At 39.5% G+C, this 16,499-nt stretch overlaps 1 protein-coding gene across 1 annotated transcript in view; it reads left to right on the top strand.

Moving 5' to 3' along the window:
• Window positions 1–248: 248 nt before the first annotated feature.
• The window catches only part of OSBPL9 (oxysterol binding protein like 9), a 169,705-nt gene continuing 153,454 nt past the window's right edge, over window positions 249–16,499 (top strand). The window contains exon 1 of the mRNA XM_082834100.1: window positions 249–588. Within this exon, the coding sequence (XP_082690226.1) occupies window positions 250–588 (339 nt within the window). The 5' untranslated portion in view covers window position 249. The remainder of the gene's footprint in view (window positions 589–16,499) is intronic.

Genomic DNA, 16,499 nt, shown 5'->3' with positions numbered 1-16,499 from the left:
GGATCTTCCCGGACCGGGGCACAAACCTGTGTCCCCTGCATCGGCAGGCGGACCGTCAGCCACTGCGCCACCAGGGAAGCCCCCCAAAAGTATTTATTAAATGAATGGGTTTGTGAAATGATTGCTTAAATGAATATCAGATGTGAAATCTTTTGGATGTGTAAGGTATCATCATGGGCAGTAAAATTATTTATGTTAATAAATAATCTTAACAGCAGTATTCACGCTTGAGTTCTTCACATCTCAGGTATGGAGTCCTACACACAACAGGCTCCCAAAAAAATCTTTTTTTTTTTTTTTAAATCGTTTTTTGTGTTTGATAGCTGGGGCCAGGGGTCAGCGAGTCCACCAGGGCGAGAAGGAGCCGCTGGCCCCGCCCTGGCCCCGCCCCTGCCCGCGACGGCCACGCCCACCGCGTGCCGAATGCCTTATAGGCGATTGACGTCAGGCAATTTGTTGTCATTGGCGGCTCCCAAGATGGCGTCCATCATGGAAGGGCCGCTGAGTAAATGGACTAACGTAATGAAGGGCTGGCAGTACCGTTGGTTCGTGCTGGACTACAATGCAGGGCTGCTCTCCTATTACACAGTAAGTCCTCGGAGGCAAAGCCCCGAGCGCCTCGGGGGTCGCGATCCCTGGGTGGAGGTGGGGACCGGGCGTTTTGGTAGCTGGGAAGAGGTTGCTAGGCTTGGGGGTGCAGCCGTACGGGAGGGCTCCCTCGTGGGGGAGGGTTTTACGTCCCCAATAGCCAATGAGGGTGAAAGAGATGCTGGCTCAGCCAATAAGCGGGCACCGGCTTTATGATTTATGGGCTGGGGGCGAGCCGTGTTTCTTAGGGTCGGGTGTTTGTTGGGGGGGTGGAGTGGGGTGCTGTTGTAGGTGGGTGGGTGGTTGTAGTCGTGGTTTGAGGGGTTCGGTCGCGCGGTACGTGCGGTTTCCCCTTGTTAATCATGGATTTGGTACTGTCCCCCCAGGCCCTGTAAACGGCCGCGCCCCTTACCTTCCCTCCAGGGATTGAGGAGCGCTGCTTGCTTAGAGCAGTGGTCTGACGAGCTTGGCCGGGTCCTGAAGTGACTTGCCTTCGCAGGTCTGCCCAAGTTGAGCGTCTCTTCACAGGACTCCCGCCTCCATTCCGCGGGAGGCGAGCGTGACCGACGCCTTAACTTTTGAGAGCGGAGGATTTCCTACACAGGACTCTCTTGTTAGCGAAGAGAGACTGGATAGTGCGATGTCTCCTGAAAGTTATATTCCGGGAAGGGCCGAGTTAAGGGCTTCAGTGTCGTTAAACACGAATCAGTGGCCGTGGGAAGGTCCATGAATTGCTATGAATCTTATGTTCTGACTATCCCTCCACCCCCGACGCATTAGAAATGGAAGGTGGATGGAATTAGAGAAATTACTTCCAAAAGTACTGTCTCTGAATGGTTAATGGTCTAGTTAATAATAGCCAATGAGAGGGAAGAAGCCTCTTAAAAGAACAAAATAGAATGTCCTGAAGACTTTGGAAAATAATAGAAGACAGAAGGAAAAAAAATTCTGATTATGGAAGGAGGGTTAATGTCAATGAGAGAAATGGGGACGCTAGTATTTTTTCGTTAATTTAAACAATATTTATTGAGCGCCTACTACATGTTAATTGTTATTGCTTTAGGCTAGGGGTGTGTGGGTGTGTGTGCACACGCGTGTGCACGTGAGCAAGAATCAACAGAGATCAATATATTCATCATTCCTTTTCTGTGGAGCTTATCTTCTAGTCTAGTGGTTCCCTTAATTCATTTTACTCACGATAATTCTGCAGGGTAGGTATTCATTATCCCCATTTTACAGTTTTGGAATCTGAGGCTCCTGGCTTTTAAGCAGTTTGCTCAAGATCACAGAGCTAGCAGTAAGCAGTGTTATCAGGGTTCTAAATAACTGGCTTTTTTACTTTTTCCATTACACTTCACTTTCACTACAGGAAGGAGAAAAATGCAATCTTTGAGTTACTAAAGACAAGCCTGCAGGGGTAACAAGTATAACTTTCAACATCAACTTCCTTTCTTTACATAATTTTTAAAGGGAAAAAAAAAGACCAAACCTGAATGAAGTTTAAATACATTGTTCAAGATTATCTTTAGGTAGCCATGAAAGAGAGGCAAATGAACATTGTATCCTGAAAACTCTGGAATTATGAAATCCCATAGTTCAGATAAATGAAGAGTAATATTGGGTTTCAGTAGAAGTGATAGTCAGAAAATCCTTTTGAACCTTTCCAGCCTATTCAAGGTAGAGTAATTTCAGTGAGTGGCACTATGGAATGAAGTTACTCACAAATCCCAACTTTGTGTGGGTCTGAATCTAGGGTCACACTGGAGAGGCCCCAAGCTGGGGTTCTTGGGAACTCCTAGCGCAGACAGAATCTTCTTTTTTTCCTGTTTTTCTTCCTTTGTCATATCCTTTTTCTGCCTCCTTGCCCTTTTACTTTCTGAATATCTTGACAAATCTCTTTTTGTCTTACTGGCTAAATACGGTTTTTTAAATTATACTTCTTCCCTGCCACCTTCCCCCACCCCATTACTTATCCTCCCTTCTGAGATTAGACTATAAAAACATCATCCCTGCCAGCAGAAGGAGATATCATATTTCTCACTAATGGATATTTAGAGGCTTTTTTTCTTGTTCTTTGGTGTTAAAGTATTTGCCAGCAGCTAAACCACAGAGAAATACTGTAAAATAAAATGATCTTGTGAAAATAAAATGATACTCAATCCCAAATTAGAGGAGGTCCAGTAAAGATGGGAAAAGGGGTTCCCTGGTGGCGCAGTGGTTGAGAGTCTGCCTGCCGATGCAGGGGACACGGGTTCGTGCCCTGGTCCGGGAGGATCCCACATGCCGTGGAGCGTCTGGGCCCGTGAGCCATGGCCGCTGGGCCTGCGCGTCTGGAGCCTGCGCTCTGCAGCAGGAGAGGCCACAACAGTGAGAGGCCCGCGTACGGGGAAGAAAAAAAAAAAAGACATGGGAAAAGGATAAGTATTCACCTAAAGAGAAAATAGGAAACATTGAATGTTGGCAATGAATTCTGTACACTTGGACATTGTTTCAGTACATTAGGATTTGGAAGGATGAAGGTACATCTTAATGATTTGCATGTGGCTGTTAACTTGGATCTGCATCTTCTAGGAGGAGTATCTGAATTAGTTGCACAACATTTTAACCAGAGCAGTAAATAGCAAGTTACTCTATTCCTTGTTTCCCAAATCACTCGGGCTCTGGTCTGGCTCTGTGGTTGCAGGCCTATTCTAGGGTGGCCATGAAAACCCTGGACTAAACTAAATTGGCCTTGTTTTAGAGTCAGCCTGTACCAAGAATTGATATTGGGATAATCTCAGGGTTGGAAAGGATCACAGGAATTGCTGTGAACTAAATAGATTCACCCAAACCTCACCTTAGCCTGGATCTTCTCTTCTGCACCTGGGCCCAGACCCAAACCTATCTTCTGGGAATGGATGGTCTTTTTACTTTACGTTTCTTTTATTTTCATAATACATAAATTTTCAGTTTTTGCAAAAGAGTTTTGTATATTATTCTGACCAATACAGGAACAGAGAAACTGATTACCTTCTTCAGAAAAGTAGAATTAGGCAATCTTTTGAGCTCAAGCTCAGTATTTTAATTATTAAAAACAATTATTCATTCAGCAAGCATTTATCTGGTACTTTTTAATAGGCACTTTACTATATACGTTGGAGGTACAAGCACGAAGGAGAGAGTCCCTTCCATCTAGGAACTCACAATCTAGCAGAGCAGACAGCTAAGCATAATTTCAAAACAATATGGTAAATTCTACAATAGAAGTAAGAGTAGACTGCTGTGGGCACATTGCCTAAAAAAGGCTAGAGAGACATTTGAGCCGAGACTTAAAGGTAGAAGAGAAGAAGGGCATTTCAGGCAGTGGGAAATATGTACAAATTGGGAAACTTGAGAACATAAAATGCATTAAGATATTGAGAATTTCTGAGCAGCTTCAGTGTAAAGGTGTGTCGGGAGATAACAGGAGATTGAGTCCAGAAGGTATTTGGAGCCATAGGTCAGGCCTGGAGATGAAGATCTGTTAGATTATAGCACAGAATTTGTTGAATTTTTATTAGGTGAGATGCCCAGGGAGGGCTAAGGATATAAATTTGGGAACACTGTGTGGATAGCCAACCATTTAGGTGAATCATGATCACAAAGGAAGACAAGAAAGGAAAGAAAATTGAGGGAGACATAGATACGTGATATAGATTATGTGAGATATAGATATGTGAGGAGTTGGAAGGTTAGAAAGTTAATGGAGGTCGTGCCTTTTGTAAATTTATCAAATGTTTATTGATTATGTACTATGTGCCAGGCACTATGCTAAGAAGAAGGGTTAAAATGGTAAATAAGATGGATATAGTCCATAGTCTCGTGATACCTAGAGTCTACTGCCGTGTACATCAGGTAAGAGCTGTGATAAGGGAAGCATAGGATTTTGGGAGGTGCAGAGGTGGGTAACTTGACTCTGTCTTGGAGGGTCAGAAAAGGTTTCCTAGAAGAAGTAGGTTTGCTGTTACCTGAATGGTGAATAGAGATTAGCCATGTGAGCAGAGAGAGAAAAGTGCTTGAGATAGAGGGAATAAATGTTTTTCGAGGAGACAAGAGTAAGGAGTTCGTTAGTCCTGGAGTTTGGGCTGTGTGGTGGACAATGGTGAGAGGAGCTGGAGAGAGAAGCAGGGGCCCAATAATGAAAGGCTTTCTTGATCAACCATGCTAAGGAATTTGAACTTTACCCTGCCAGGGCAGTGGAAAGTCATTTAAGTGTTGTAAGCACTTTTTGTTATAGAAAAAAACTTTTATTATAGAAAATTTCTTTCAAACATACACAGAAGAGGATAGTAAAATGAATTCCTGTCATCCAGCTTGTACAATATCAACATATGGCCAACCTTGTCTTATTAATCCTCCCAATAGCTCCTTCCTAGCCCACTGGATTACTTTAAAGCAGATCCCAGAACTCATTATTTCATTTGTGAATATTTCAGTATGTATTACTAAATGTTAAGGTTTCTCTCTTAAAAAATGTTATCACAATACCATTACTACAACTAAATAATAATAATTATTTATTAATATTTTCAACTATCCAGTCAGTGTTTAATTTCCTTGATTTTTTTCTCAAATGCCTCTCCCTCACCAGTTGGTTTATTTGAGTCAGGATTCCAAATAAGATCCACATATAAAACTGAGTCTCTTTTACTCTATAGGTCTTCCTTCCCTCTTTTTTTCTTTGTCATTCATTTGCTTTTTTTTCAATTAAAAAATTTTTTTTGGCTGCATTGGGTCTTAATTGCTGCACACAGGCTTTCCCTAGTTGCGGCAAGCAGACGCTACTCTTTGTGTGGTGCTTGGGCTTCTCATTACGGTGGCTTCTTTTGTTACAGAGCCGGGCTGTAGGTGCGCAGGCTTCAGTAGCAGCACGCGGGCTCAGTAGCTGCGGCACTCAGGCCCAGAAGTTGCGGCGCGCAGGCTCTAGGGCATGTGGGCTTCAGTAGTTGTGATGCATGGGCTCAGTAGTTGTGGCTTGCGGGCTCTAGAGCTCAGGCTCAGTAGTTGTGGTGCATGGGCTTAGTTGCTCCGTGGCATGTGGGATCTTCCCGGACCAGGGCTTGAACCCATGTCCCCTGCATTAGCAGGCGGATTCTTAACCACTGTGCCACCAGGGAAGTCCTGCCATTCATTGATTGAAGACAGCAAATTATTCTGTAGATTTTCTACATTCTGGATTTTGCTGATAATATTCTTGTGGTATGTTTATACATGTTCCTTTGTCCTCCGTGTTTCCTATAAACTTATAATTAGAGCTAGAAGCTTAATGTTTTTTTCCTTTGGGCAGGAATACTTTGTAGGTGGAACATATTACAGGTATCTCCCGCTTTTTGAGAGTTTGCTTTACCCCACTTCACTTTGAGGGAAGACCTATATTATTACCTGTTTTTGCTAACCAGAAGAAATCCGAAGAGGATTTTTGCTTTTATGGAAAATAGGTGAAAAGCAAAAATAGCATTCAGAGGTTTTTTTTTGCAGTGAGCTGTTATAGAGGCAGTGAGTACCCCAAGCAGCAAGAGTGGCGCCAGTAAGCTCCGTCCCTGGGAACTACACAGCATCAAACTGCCATAGCTTTGAACTGTGTCTGTGAGCATCTTTGCTTTACCTTGGTTTATTTTGTGCATCCGTTAGAAAGATGTGTCCTAAGGTTATTACTTCTTTGCTTTATGCCATTTCAGGAAGGTTTCATAGGAACACTGTACTTTCAGGTAGCAGGGGAACCTGTACATCAAGTGGCACATAATGTCTGGTTGTCTCTCTGATTTTTAAAATTGATCAATAGCTTCAGGCAAGATTTGTATTCTTTAAAGAATACTATGGTTACAGAAAAATAATGAAGTCATATTGACAGGATTTCAGTGATTGATTGGATGTGAGTGAAAGGGGAGGAGGAGTCTGATGAAATCCAGGATTTTAGATTTCCTTTGATGAATGATGATAGGAAGGATAAGAAGTATAGGTTGAGGTGAGAAAGGTGGTTGCTTTGGGGCATGTTGAAATTGATGTAAAGATATCGTGTAGTCTGGAACTTAGGAAAAAATCTGGGTTACAGGTAAATATTAGCTTTACAAAATGGAGAGTTGAGAGAGTGAGTGGGAATAATAGAGAGCTTTGAATAGAACACAGAGAAACAGCGTTGGATTAGATATCTATTGCGTTGTAACAAATTACCCACAATTTTAGCCACTTAAAACAAATATTTATTATTGCATAGTTTCTGTGGCTCAGAACTTTGGGAGTGATTTAGCTAGGTGGTTCTGCCTCAGAGTCTCTCATGAAGTTACAGTCAAGACATTGGCTAGGTTTGCAGTCACCTGAAAGGCTTGACTGGAGTTGGAGGATTTGCTTCCAAGATGACTCACAATCACGGCTGTTGGCAGAAAGCCTTAGTTTCTTGCTGGCTGTTGGAAGGTGGCCTCAGTTCCTCAGCAGCCAACCTCTCCGTTAGGCTACATGAGTGTCATCATGATAGAGCATCTGGCTTCTCTCAGAAGGAGTAATCCAAGTGAGAGCCAGGAGGAAGCCAAAGTGCTTAGTATGACCTGGTCTGAGGACATCACTTCTGACTTATTCTGTTCATTAGAAACGAATCGTTAAGTTCAGCTCATATGCTCATGGGGATGGGAATTTTAGGCATGGGCAGGAGAATTAGGCTCTACCTTTTGAAAGGAGTGTCAAAGAATTTGTGGAGGGAGTTTAAGCCATCACAGTCATATTTAAGGGATTGGCAGAGAAAAGAGCCTGCACAGGAGAGTGAAAAGGGACAGCCAGAGGTATCAGAGAAAAACCAGAAGAATGTGGCAGTCAAGGTGGGAATAGTGAGTTGCCTTGAATACTATTGAGAGAATTTAATAGATGAAATCTTAAAAATATCCATTGGATTGATCAATTTGAACATCACTGATGCCCTCAAAGAGGGAAGTTTCCATGGAGTCGTGGGTGTGGAAGCCAGATTAGAGTGGTTTGAAGACTAAATACGAGGTAAGAAGTGGAGAAAATGAGTGTAGATTACTCAAGATGTTTCATTGTGAAAGAGGCAGAGAAGAATATGGAATTGAGGGGAAGGGGTTTCTAAGGTAGGAGTATGCTTAAGTGTTGTAGGGATGGGAAGCAGGGTCCATGTTAAAAATGAGAGTAGAGTCAAGATTTAAGGAATGTAGTAAACATTTAGATCAATGGCCATGGGAACTGGAAAAAGGAATAACTAGGGACATGTTGAAGATTAATCAGGTTGTATAAGGAACTAGTTGAGATTATAAAATATGATTTGTTTAGTCATTACCCATAAATATTTAACACTCTTTCTTGATTTGTATTGTTTTTATAACACTTTGGAGAGAATATTAGAAATAGTGAGTTAGTAAGTTATCAGGGCCACTCAAGGTAGTCTTTGTAAAAGGAGTCATTAGAGAAATAATATGTTCTTTGCTGTTACATGCTGACTGAAACAGACTCATAGTGACTTTGAATTTCAAAACCATTGGTAACCTAAACACATTTAAATGTTATTTGGCAATCCTTAGCAATGTCTGGAAGGTGATTAAAAAAGAAATCTGTCATCTAATTCTTGGATTTTAGGTTTTTGAAGAGCTTAAGTATATGTGTTTCTCTTGCAAAGATGTAAAGGAGGGAGTCTCAGATTCTCCTAGAAAGATATCAGCACCACTCACATCAAACAATTAAAAGTGAATATATACTTTTCTAAATAAACTGTTTTTGGATATATCAAATATGATTTTATTAAGCTTACATGGTACATAGTAATAATCCAAATCTTAATATAGTAGTTTTAGAATTGTAAAAGAAACAGAAGAAAAATTGTATCTAATCTAAATGCCCTGAAAAGAAAAGAAAGAAGCCTCCTAACAGGGTAAGTAGAACCAGTGGGAAGAAGTATATGGAAATTTTATATCTTTTGCTTTCCTTGAATACTCTCATCAGTCAAGGAGTGTGATTCCTCCAGCTCCGTTTTTTTCCCTCCAGACTGCTTTGGCTATTCGGGGTCTTTTGTGTCTCCATACAAATTTTAAGACTTTTTGTTCTAGTTCCATAAAAAATGCCATTGGTAATTTGATAGGGATTGCATTGAATCTGTAGATTGCTTTGGGTAGTATAGTCATTTTCACAGTATTGATTCTTCCAATCCAAGAACATGGTATATCTCTCCATCTGTTTGTATCATCTTTAATTTCTTTCATCAGTGTCTTATAGTTCGCTGCATACAGGTCTTTTGTCTCCCTAGGTAGGTTTATTCCTAGGTATTTTATTCTTTTTGTTGCAATGGTAAATGGGAGTGTTTCCTTAATTTCTCTTTCAGATTTTTCATCATTAGTGTATAGGAATGCAAGAGATTTCTGTGCATTAATTTTGTTTCCTGCAACTTTACCAAATTCATTGATTAGCTCTAGTAGTTTTCTGGTGACATTTTTAGGATTCTCTGTGTATAGTATGTCACCTGCAAGCAGTGACAGTTTTACTTCTTTTCCAATTTGTATTCCTTTCATTTCTTTTTCTTCTCTGATTGCCGTAGCTAGGATTTCCAAAACTATGTTGAATAATAGTGGTGAGAGTGGACATCCTTGTCTTGTTCCTGATCTTAGAGGAAATGCTTTCAGTTTTTCATCATTGAGAATGATGTTTGCTGTGGGTTTGTCGTATATGGGCCTTTATTATGTTGAGGTAGGTTCCCTCTATGCCCACTTTCTGGAGAGTTTTTTTGCAAAAGTTAAGTTTACATGATACATGGAATCATATAAATGGAATCATATTCAAGGAAAGTATTTTGAGGTATTCATAATTAATTTTTTCCCATTCACATGACAAAGATTATTATGAAAGTTGATATTCTGTGTCCCAGAGTTTTGTTCACATTAAGCTTTCATCCTAAGATTGTCCACTTATTTAATTTAATTTATTTTAGCGTTACTCTTATGGCACAGATGGGCAAATAAAATATTGGGTGAGTATTTGGTTAGTCACTCTGGCAACTATCTCTACAGTCTCTCTCAATCCTCCTCTTTCCTCCATCACTCGTAGAAGATGCCATGCTTCCCAGAGACAATAGAGGCCATTTGGTGGAAACACTCTCAACTGCTCGTACTCCCACCTGTTGGTATACTTACTTTCCTGCCTATCCTTCTCTGTCATGATGGAAGAGGTAATCCTTGGGTGTTCTGGATTTCATCTGCTCACACATTTTTTGAGGATCTCAGTCTATAGATTTTCTCCTTTTTCTGCTTTCCTCCCTCTCTCCTGTATGTCTTCAACTTCTTCCTTTCTATGTACAGACTTTTGTTGTTTATTTTAAGAATATTTATTTTGCCGTATAACAACTAAACATCATAGTTGTAACAATTTCATATGGAAAATTTTAGTAAATTTTTAGGTTGCCTGGTGCTTTTCATTTTTTATTGAGATACTAATACATATACCAGCTCTTTGAAAGATACAGTTCAATGAGCTTTTTATTTTTAGTTTATTCACAGAAGTGTATAACCATATCCACAATCAATTTTAGAAAATTTTCATTACCCCTAAAAGAAACCCTATTTCTATTAACAGTCACTTCCAGTATTTCACCCCTAGCCCTAGGCAACCACTAATCTACTTTCAGTCTCTGTAGATTTGCCTCTTTTGGACATTTCATATAAATAGAATCATATTATTAAAGTATTCTTTAAATAATTCTAATATGGCTTCTTTCATTTAACATGGTGTTTCCAAGGTCCATCCATATTGTAGCATATATCAGTGCTTTTTATTGCTGCATGTTCTGTTATATGTATATTCCACATTTTATTTATTCATTCATCAGCTGATGAACATTTCAGTTGTTTCCATATTTTGGGTATTATGATTAATGATACTGTGAACGCTTGTGTACATAAGTTTTGGTGTGGACATATGTTTTCATTTTTCTTGGATATATATCTAGGAGTGGATATATATTTGGATATATATCTCCAAATATATTTCATTTTTCTTGGATATATATCTAGAAGTGGAATTGCCAGGTCATACGGTAACTCTGTTTAACTTTCTGAGGAACTGCCAGACTGTTTTCCAAAGCAGCTGCACCTTTTTACATTCCCACTAGGGGTATAAGGGTTCCAGTTGCTCTGCATCCTTGCCAACAATTTGTTATTGTCTGTCATTTTGATTATAGCCATCCTAGTGGGTGTGAAGTAGTATCTTACTATATTTTGATTTGTGTTTCCCTGGTGACTATTGATGTTGAGCATCTTTTTGTGTGCTTAATGGCTGTTTGTAAATCTTATTAAGAGAAATATCTATTTGGGTCCTTTGCCCATTTTTAAATTGGGTTGTCTTTGTTGTAAGAATTTTTTATATAGTCTAGATACAAGTCCCTTATGAGATACCTGATTTTCAAATATTTTCTCCCTTTCTGTGGGTTGTCTTTTTACTTTCTTGATAGTGTCCTTTGAAGCACAAAAATTGTTTAATTTGACTCTGTCTAATTTATCTTTTGTTGCTTGTGCTTTTGGTGGTATATCTGGAAAACCATTGCTTAATCTAAGGTCACAAAGTTTTATTCCCAAGTTTTCTTCTAAGAGTTTTTTAGTTTTAGCTCTTGCATTTAGGTCTTTGATCCATTTTGAATTAATTTTTGTATATGGTGTGAGCTAAGGGTCACATTATTTTTAAAAAACTTTATATTCTTTATTATTTTTATTATTCTTTTGCATGTGGGTAACCAGTTATTCTAGCACCATATATTGAAAACACTATTTTTTCTCCATTGAATTGTCTTGACACTCTTGTTGAAAATCAGTTAACCATAAACCATGTGAAGACTTATTTCTGGACTCTCAGTTCTATTCCATGGATCTTTATGTCTATTCTTATGCCAGTGTCACACTATTTCAATTCCTGTAGCTTTGTAGTAAGTTTTGAAATTGGGAAGTGTAAGGCCTTTAGCTTTGTTCTTTTTCAAGATGTTTTGGCTATTCTGGGTTCCTTGAATTTCTATATGAATTTTAGGATCTACTGGCTTTTTCATTAACAAATTAACATGGACTGTATCTCTCCCAAGTTGAAAAATATCTCTGCTAATTCTGTGTCTCCCTGGAAATACTATCCTAACCTCTCTTCTTCAGGATAGGTGAACCTATTGGAAGAGTCTTCTACATTGTCTGTCTTTATTCATCCATCTTGCATTTACCTTACAGCAATCTTTTTACCTCCAGATTTCACTGAAAATCCTGGCAAAGGTCTCCAATGATAGCTTTGTTGCTAAACCCAGTGGGTGCTTTTTACCCTTAGTTTTAATATCGCTCTCTCTGCAGAATTTGACATTACTCTTTATTTTAAAGCTTTAAAAAATAGTTTTATTGTTCTTGAAGAGATGACAACATAATCTTAATTTTTAAAAATTGAAACAATAGCGAAAACTATATTAGGTAGAAGGAAGGAAAGTTCTACCGGAAATCCTACTATCTGTGTTTTGGAGAATAGCTTTCCTAGCAACTCTGTGCTTATATACACATTTATGTATATTTCGTACAAATGGAATCATTTTATACATGATATTCTACAACCTAAGAGCATTTTATTAAAAGTTTTCTATATAATTTGTTGTACCATTTTGTATTGCATTTCTTCAAGTAGCAAAATGAACAAAGGATATCACTTTTCCTTCATCCTTACGGAATGAGATCTGTCATCTGGCTTTGGGAGATTAAGATTCCCATGCTGTTTGTGATGCTGGAAGAGAATGTACAATAATTTGTATTATATCCCACCCAGTCTGCTAGGTTAAGGCAGTTACAAAGACCCACCCACAAACAAAAGACTCCACTTCTTTTTTTTTTTTTTTATAAATTTATTTATTTATTTTTGGCTGTGTTGGGTCTTCATTTCTGTGCGAGGGCTTTCTCTAGTTGCGGCGAGCGGGGGCCACTCTTCATCGTGGTGCGCGGGCCTCTCACTGTCGGCGGCCTCTCTTGTTGTGGAGCACAGGCTTCAGACGCGCAGGCTCAGTAGCTGTGGCTCACAGGCCTAGTTGCTCCGCGGCATGTGGGATCTTCCCAGACCAGGGCTCGAACCCGTGTCCCCTGCATTGGCAGGCAGACTCTCAACCACTGCGCCACCAGGGAAGCCCCAAAAGACTCCACTTCTTTTTTTTTTTTTTAATTTTTTTTTATTTTTGCGGTACACGGGCCTCTCACTGTTGTGGCCTCTCCCGTTGCAGAGCACAGGCTGCGGACGCGCAGGCTCAGCGGCCATGGCTCACGGGCCCAGCCGCTCTGCTGCATGTGGGATCTTCCCGGACCGGGGCACGAACCCGTGTCCCCTGCATCAGCAGGCGGACTCTCAACCACTGCGCCATCAGGGAAGCCCAGACTCCACTTCTTAATGAGGGAGTGGCAAAGTTCTAGAAGAGCTTGTGGGATGAGAAATACTATTATAGGCCATTTTTGGAAAATACAGTGTGCCACAAGCCTCTACTATATTAATCATTGTTGTAGGTATTTTCTAATATTGTCAAATACATTGCCTCATTAAGCCTCATAACTTCTCCCATTTTTTCTTGCTACCACTATCGCATATAAATCACCATAATGTCTCACTTGGTCTATCGCAAAAACCTCATAACTGTTCTCTTTGTTTCCTTTTTGTGCTCTAAAGTCCATTTTCTATCAACAGCCCAAGTGATCTTTAAAAAAAAAATGAAAAAAAAAAAAAGATCATGTTTTTCCCCCTGCTTAAAATTCTCTAATATTAGACTATAGGAAAAAAAATCCAAACTCCTTACTATGACTTATGGCTTTATGATCTTTCTCCACTTACCTTTCTACAGTAAACCTTTTGCTCACCACTCTCTATCCACTCTAGCTTTTTTTGTGTGTTCCTAAAACACCTCAAACTTGTTCCTGCCTCAGGCCTTTGCATATATTTTCTGGCTTCCTGGAACTGATATTACCCCATGGCTGTACCATGGCTGATTCCTTGTTGGTGTACAGGTCTTCATTTAGGCGTCACTGCTCAGAGAAGTCTTTCCTTAACAACCATCTAAAGTAGACCTCACTGTCAGTCACTAGCACAATGGTCTTGTTTTATTTTTTCATAGCATTTCTTGTTAGCTGCTAAAATTATTTTGTTTGTTTGTTTATGTCTATTTTCCTCTGGAATGTAAGCATTCCCTCTGGAATGTACGTCTCTGTTCCATGACAACAGAGACTTATGTTCATCATTTTGTCTTTAGTATCTAGAGCAGTGCCTGGCACTTAGTGTGTATTCAATAAATATTTATGGAATGAACAATAGTGTGAAATAGTTTTTACTTCCTTTACACATGAAGAAATTGAGACGTAAGAGATCACACGGTAGTTTCTCTGTATGTGATTAAGCCTTCCGACTCCAGATAGAATGTTCTTTCTGTCTGCGGATCCTGAATTGTGCTAGCATTGATATTTTAAAATGAAAATAAACCCAAGTTATCACTAGTCTGCTTACAGGTAATAACTAATTTACATCATTATCACAATGAAATAAACGTTCTTCGGAGCTCTTCTAAAGTGCAAACTGCATTGATTAATCATTAAAAAGTACTGAATCCTTTTACATCTAAGTTGTAAGATAGGGACTTAAATCATCCCCTTTGAAGTGCCAAGGGTAAACAAAAGACTCTTCTTCCATTCCAGTTCACCGAAAGCCTACTAGAGAAGGGGAGGAGAAGCAGATACTAAGTCTTAGAATTTGTTGATTGATGATTTTTTTAATTCACAAAATGTGAGCACAGAAATGTAGTGGCAAATTCTTGAAGCTAATTCTACTTTGAAATTTTAGTCACGCAGAAGAGGGTGAAGTGTAAATTTCAGATAGGTGATGATATCCTTTGTGACCAACCCACCATTCTGTTCTGTGCTTGCATGTTAATTAGACCTGATAAAAAATGAGTGTTTTTATTCTTTCTAAAATTTTTTTAATTTTTATTTTTTTAATTTTTAATTTTAATTTTTTTTTTTTTTTTTTTGCCGTATGTGGGCCTCCCACCGCCGTGGCATCTCCCGTCGCGGAGCACAGGCTCCGGACGCGCAGGCTCAGCGACCATGGCTCACGGGCCCAGCCGCTCCGCGGCACGTGGGGTCCTCCCGGACCGGGGCACGAACCCACGTCCCCTGCATCGGCAGGCGGACTGTCAACCACTGCACCACCAGGGAAGCCCCTTTTTTATTTTTTGATTGAATTATAGTTGATTTACAGTATTGTATTAATTTCTGCTGTACAGCAAAGTGACTTAGATATACATATATATACATTCTTTTTTTCATTCTTTTCCATTATGTTTTATCACAGGATGTTGAATATAGTTCCCTGTGCTACACAGTAGGACCTTGTTGTTTATGTATTCTATATATAATAGTTGGCAGCTTCTAACCCAAAATTCCTAATCCATCCCTTCCCCACCCCTTCTCCCTTTTGGCAACCACAAGTCTGTTCAGAATGAGTGTTTTTAACTACAAATAGAACTACCATATGACCCAGCAATCCCACTACTGGGCATATACCCTGAGAAAACCATAATTCAAAAAGAGTCATGTACCAAAATGTTCATTGCAGCTCTATTTACAATAGCCCGGAGATGGAAACAACCTAAGTGTCCATCATCAGATGAATGGATAAAGATGTGGCACATATATACAATGGAATATTACTCAGCCATTAAAAGAAACGAAATTGAGCTGTTTGTAATGAGGTGGATAGACCTAGAGTCTGTCATACAGAGTGAAGTAAGTCAGAAAGAGAAAGACAAATACCGTATGCTAACACATATATAAGGAATTTAAGAAAAAAAAATGTCATGAAGAACCTAGGGGTAAGACAGGAATAAAGACACAGACCTACTAGAGAATGGACTTGAGGATATGGGGAGGGGGAAGGGTAAGCTGTGACAAAGCGAGAGAGAGGCATGGACATATATACAGTACCAAACGTAAGGTAGATAGCTGGTGGGAGGCAGCTGCATAGCACAGGGAGATCATCTCGGTGCTTTGTGACCGCCTGGAGGGGTGGGATAGGGAGGGTGGGAGGGAGGGAGATGCAAGAGGGAAGAGATATGGGAACATATGTATATATATAACTGATTCTCTTTGTTATACAGCAGAAACTAACACAGAATTGTAAAGCAATTATACTCCAATAAAGATGTAAAAAAAAAAAAGAATGAGTGTTTTTAAATTGCCTTTGTAAAAAGTGTTTTTTTCCCTCTTGATTATAAAAGTAAAGTATGTCTATTGCAGATCATTGATTTCTCAAGTCCTTGAAAGTTTCTTAAGCCCTTTGGCATAGTTCTTGAATTCTTGACCTACTTCCTTATTCTTGCTCATAATCCTGTTTTCCCTTGAGCACCAACATCTAAGAGAAATTCTTTAAGAAAATAATTTCTTAGGCAATGTTTGAATTTATAACAACTTTCCCCATATCTTTTGATATTCACATGGTGTATTTTGAGTGCTTTTCCTAGCTAACCTGGGAACCATTTTTAACAGTTTCTTCGCAAAAATTTGTTCTGGGTTCTAAACCCTAAATTTGAACAAGGAGCTTTTGGAGCATAGCCTCATTCTAATTTGGGACCTGAAGGATGAGTTTTAGAATTAGGACTAAGACTTCAAAAATCCATGGTTCTGGCTATTGTTCTGGCAATACAAGAACAACACAAAAAATTTGCATTTCACTAAAAAAATCTACAAACAATAAATGCTGGAGAGGGTGTGGAGAAAAGGGAACCCTCTTGCACTGTTGGTGGGAATGTAAATTGATGCAGCCACTATGGAGAACAGTGTGGAAGTTCCTTTAAAAACTAACAATAGGACTACCATATGACCCAGCAATCCCATTACTGGGTATATACCCTGAGAAAACCATAATTC

Source organism: Leucopleurus acutus (assembly GCF_964270905.1).
Source record: "Leucopleurus acutus genome assembly, chromosome: 2".
NCBI lineage: Eukaryota > Metazoa > Chordata > Mammalia > Artiodactyla > Delphinidae > Leucopleurus > Leucopleurus acutus.
This window is presented reverse-complemented; position numbering and strand designations above follow the sequence as displayed.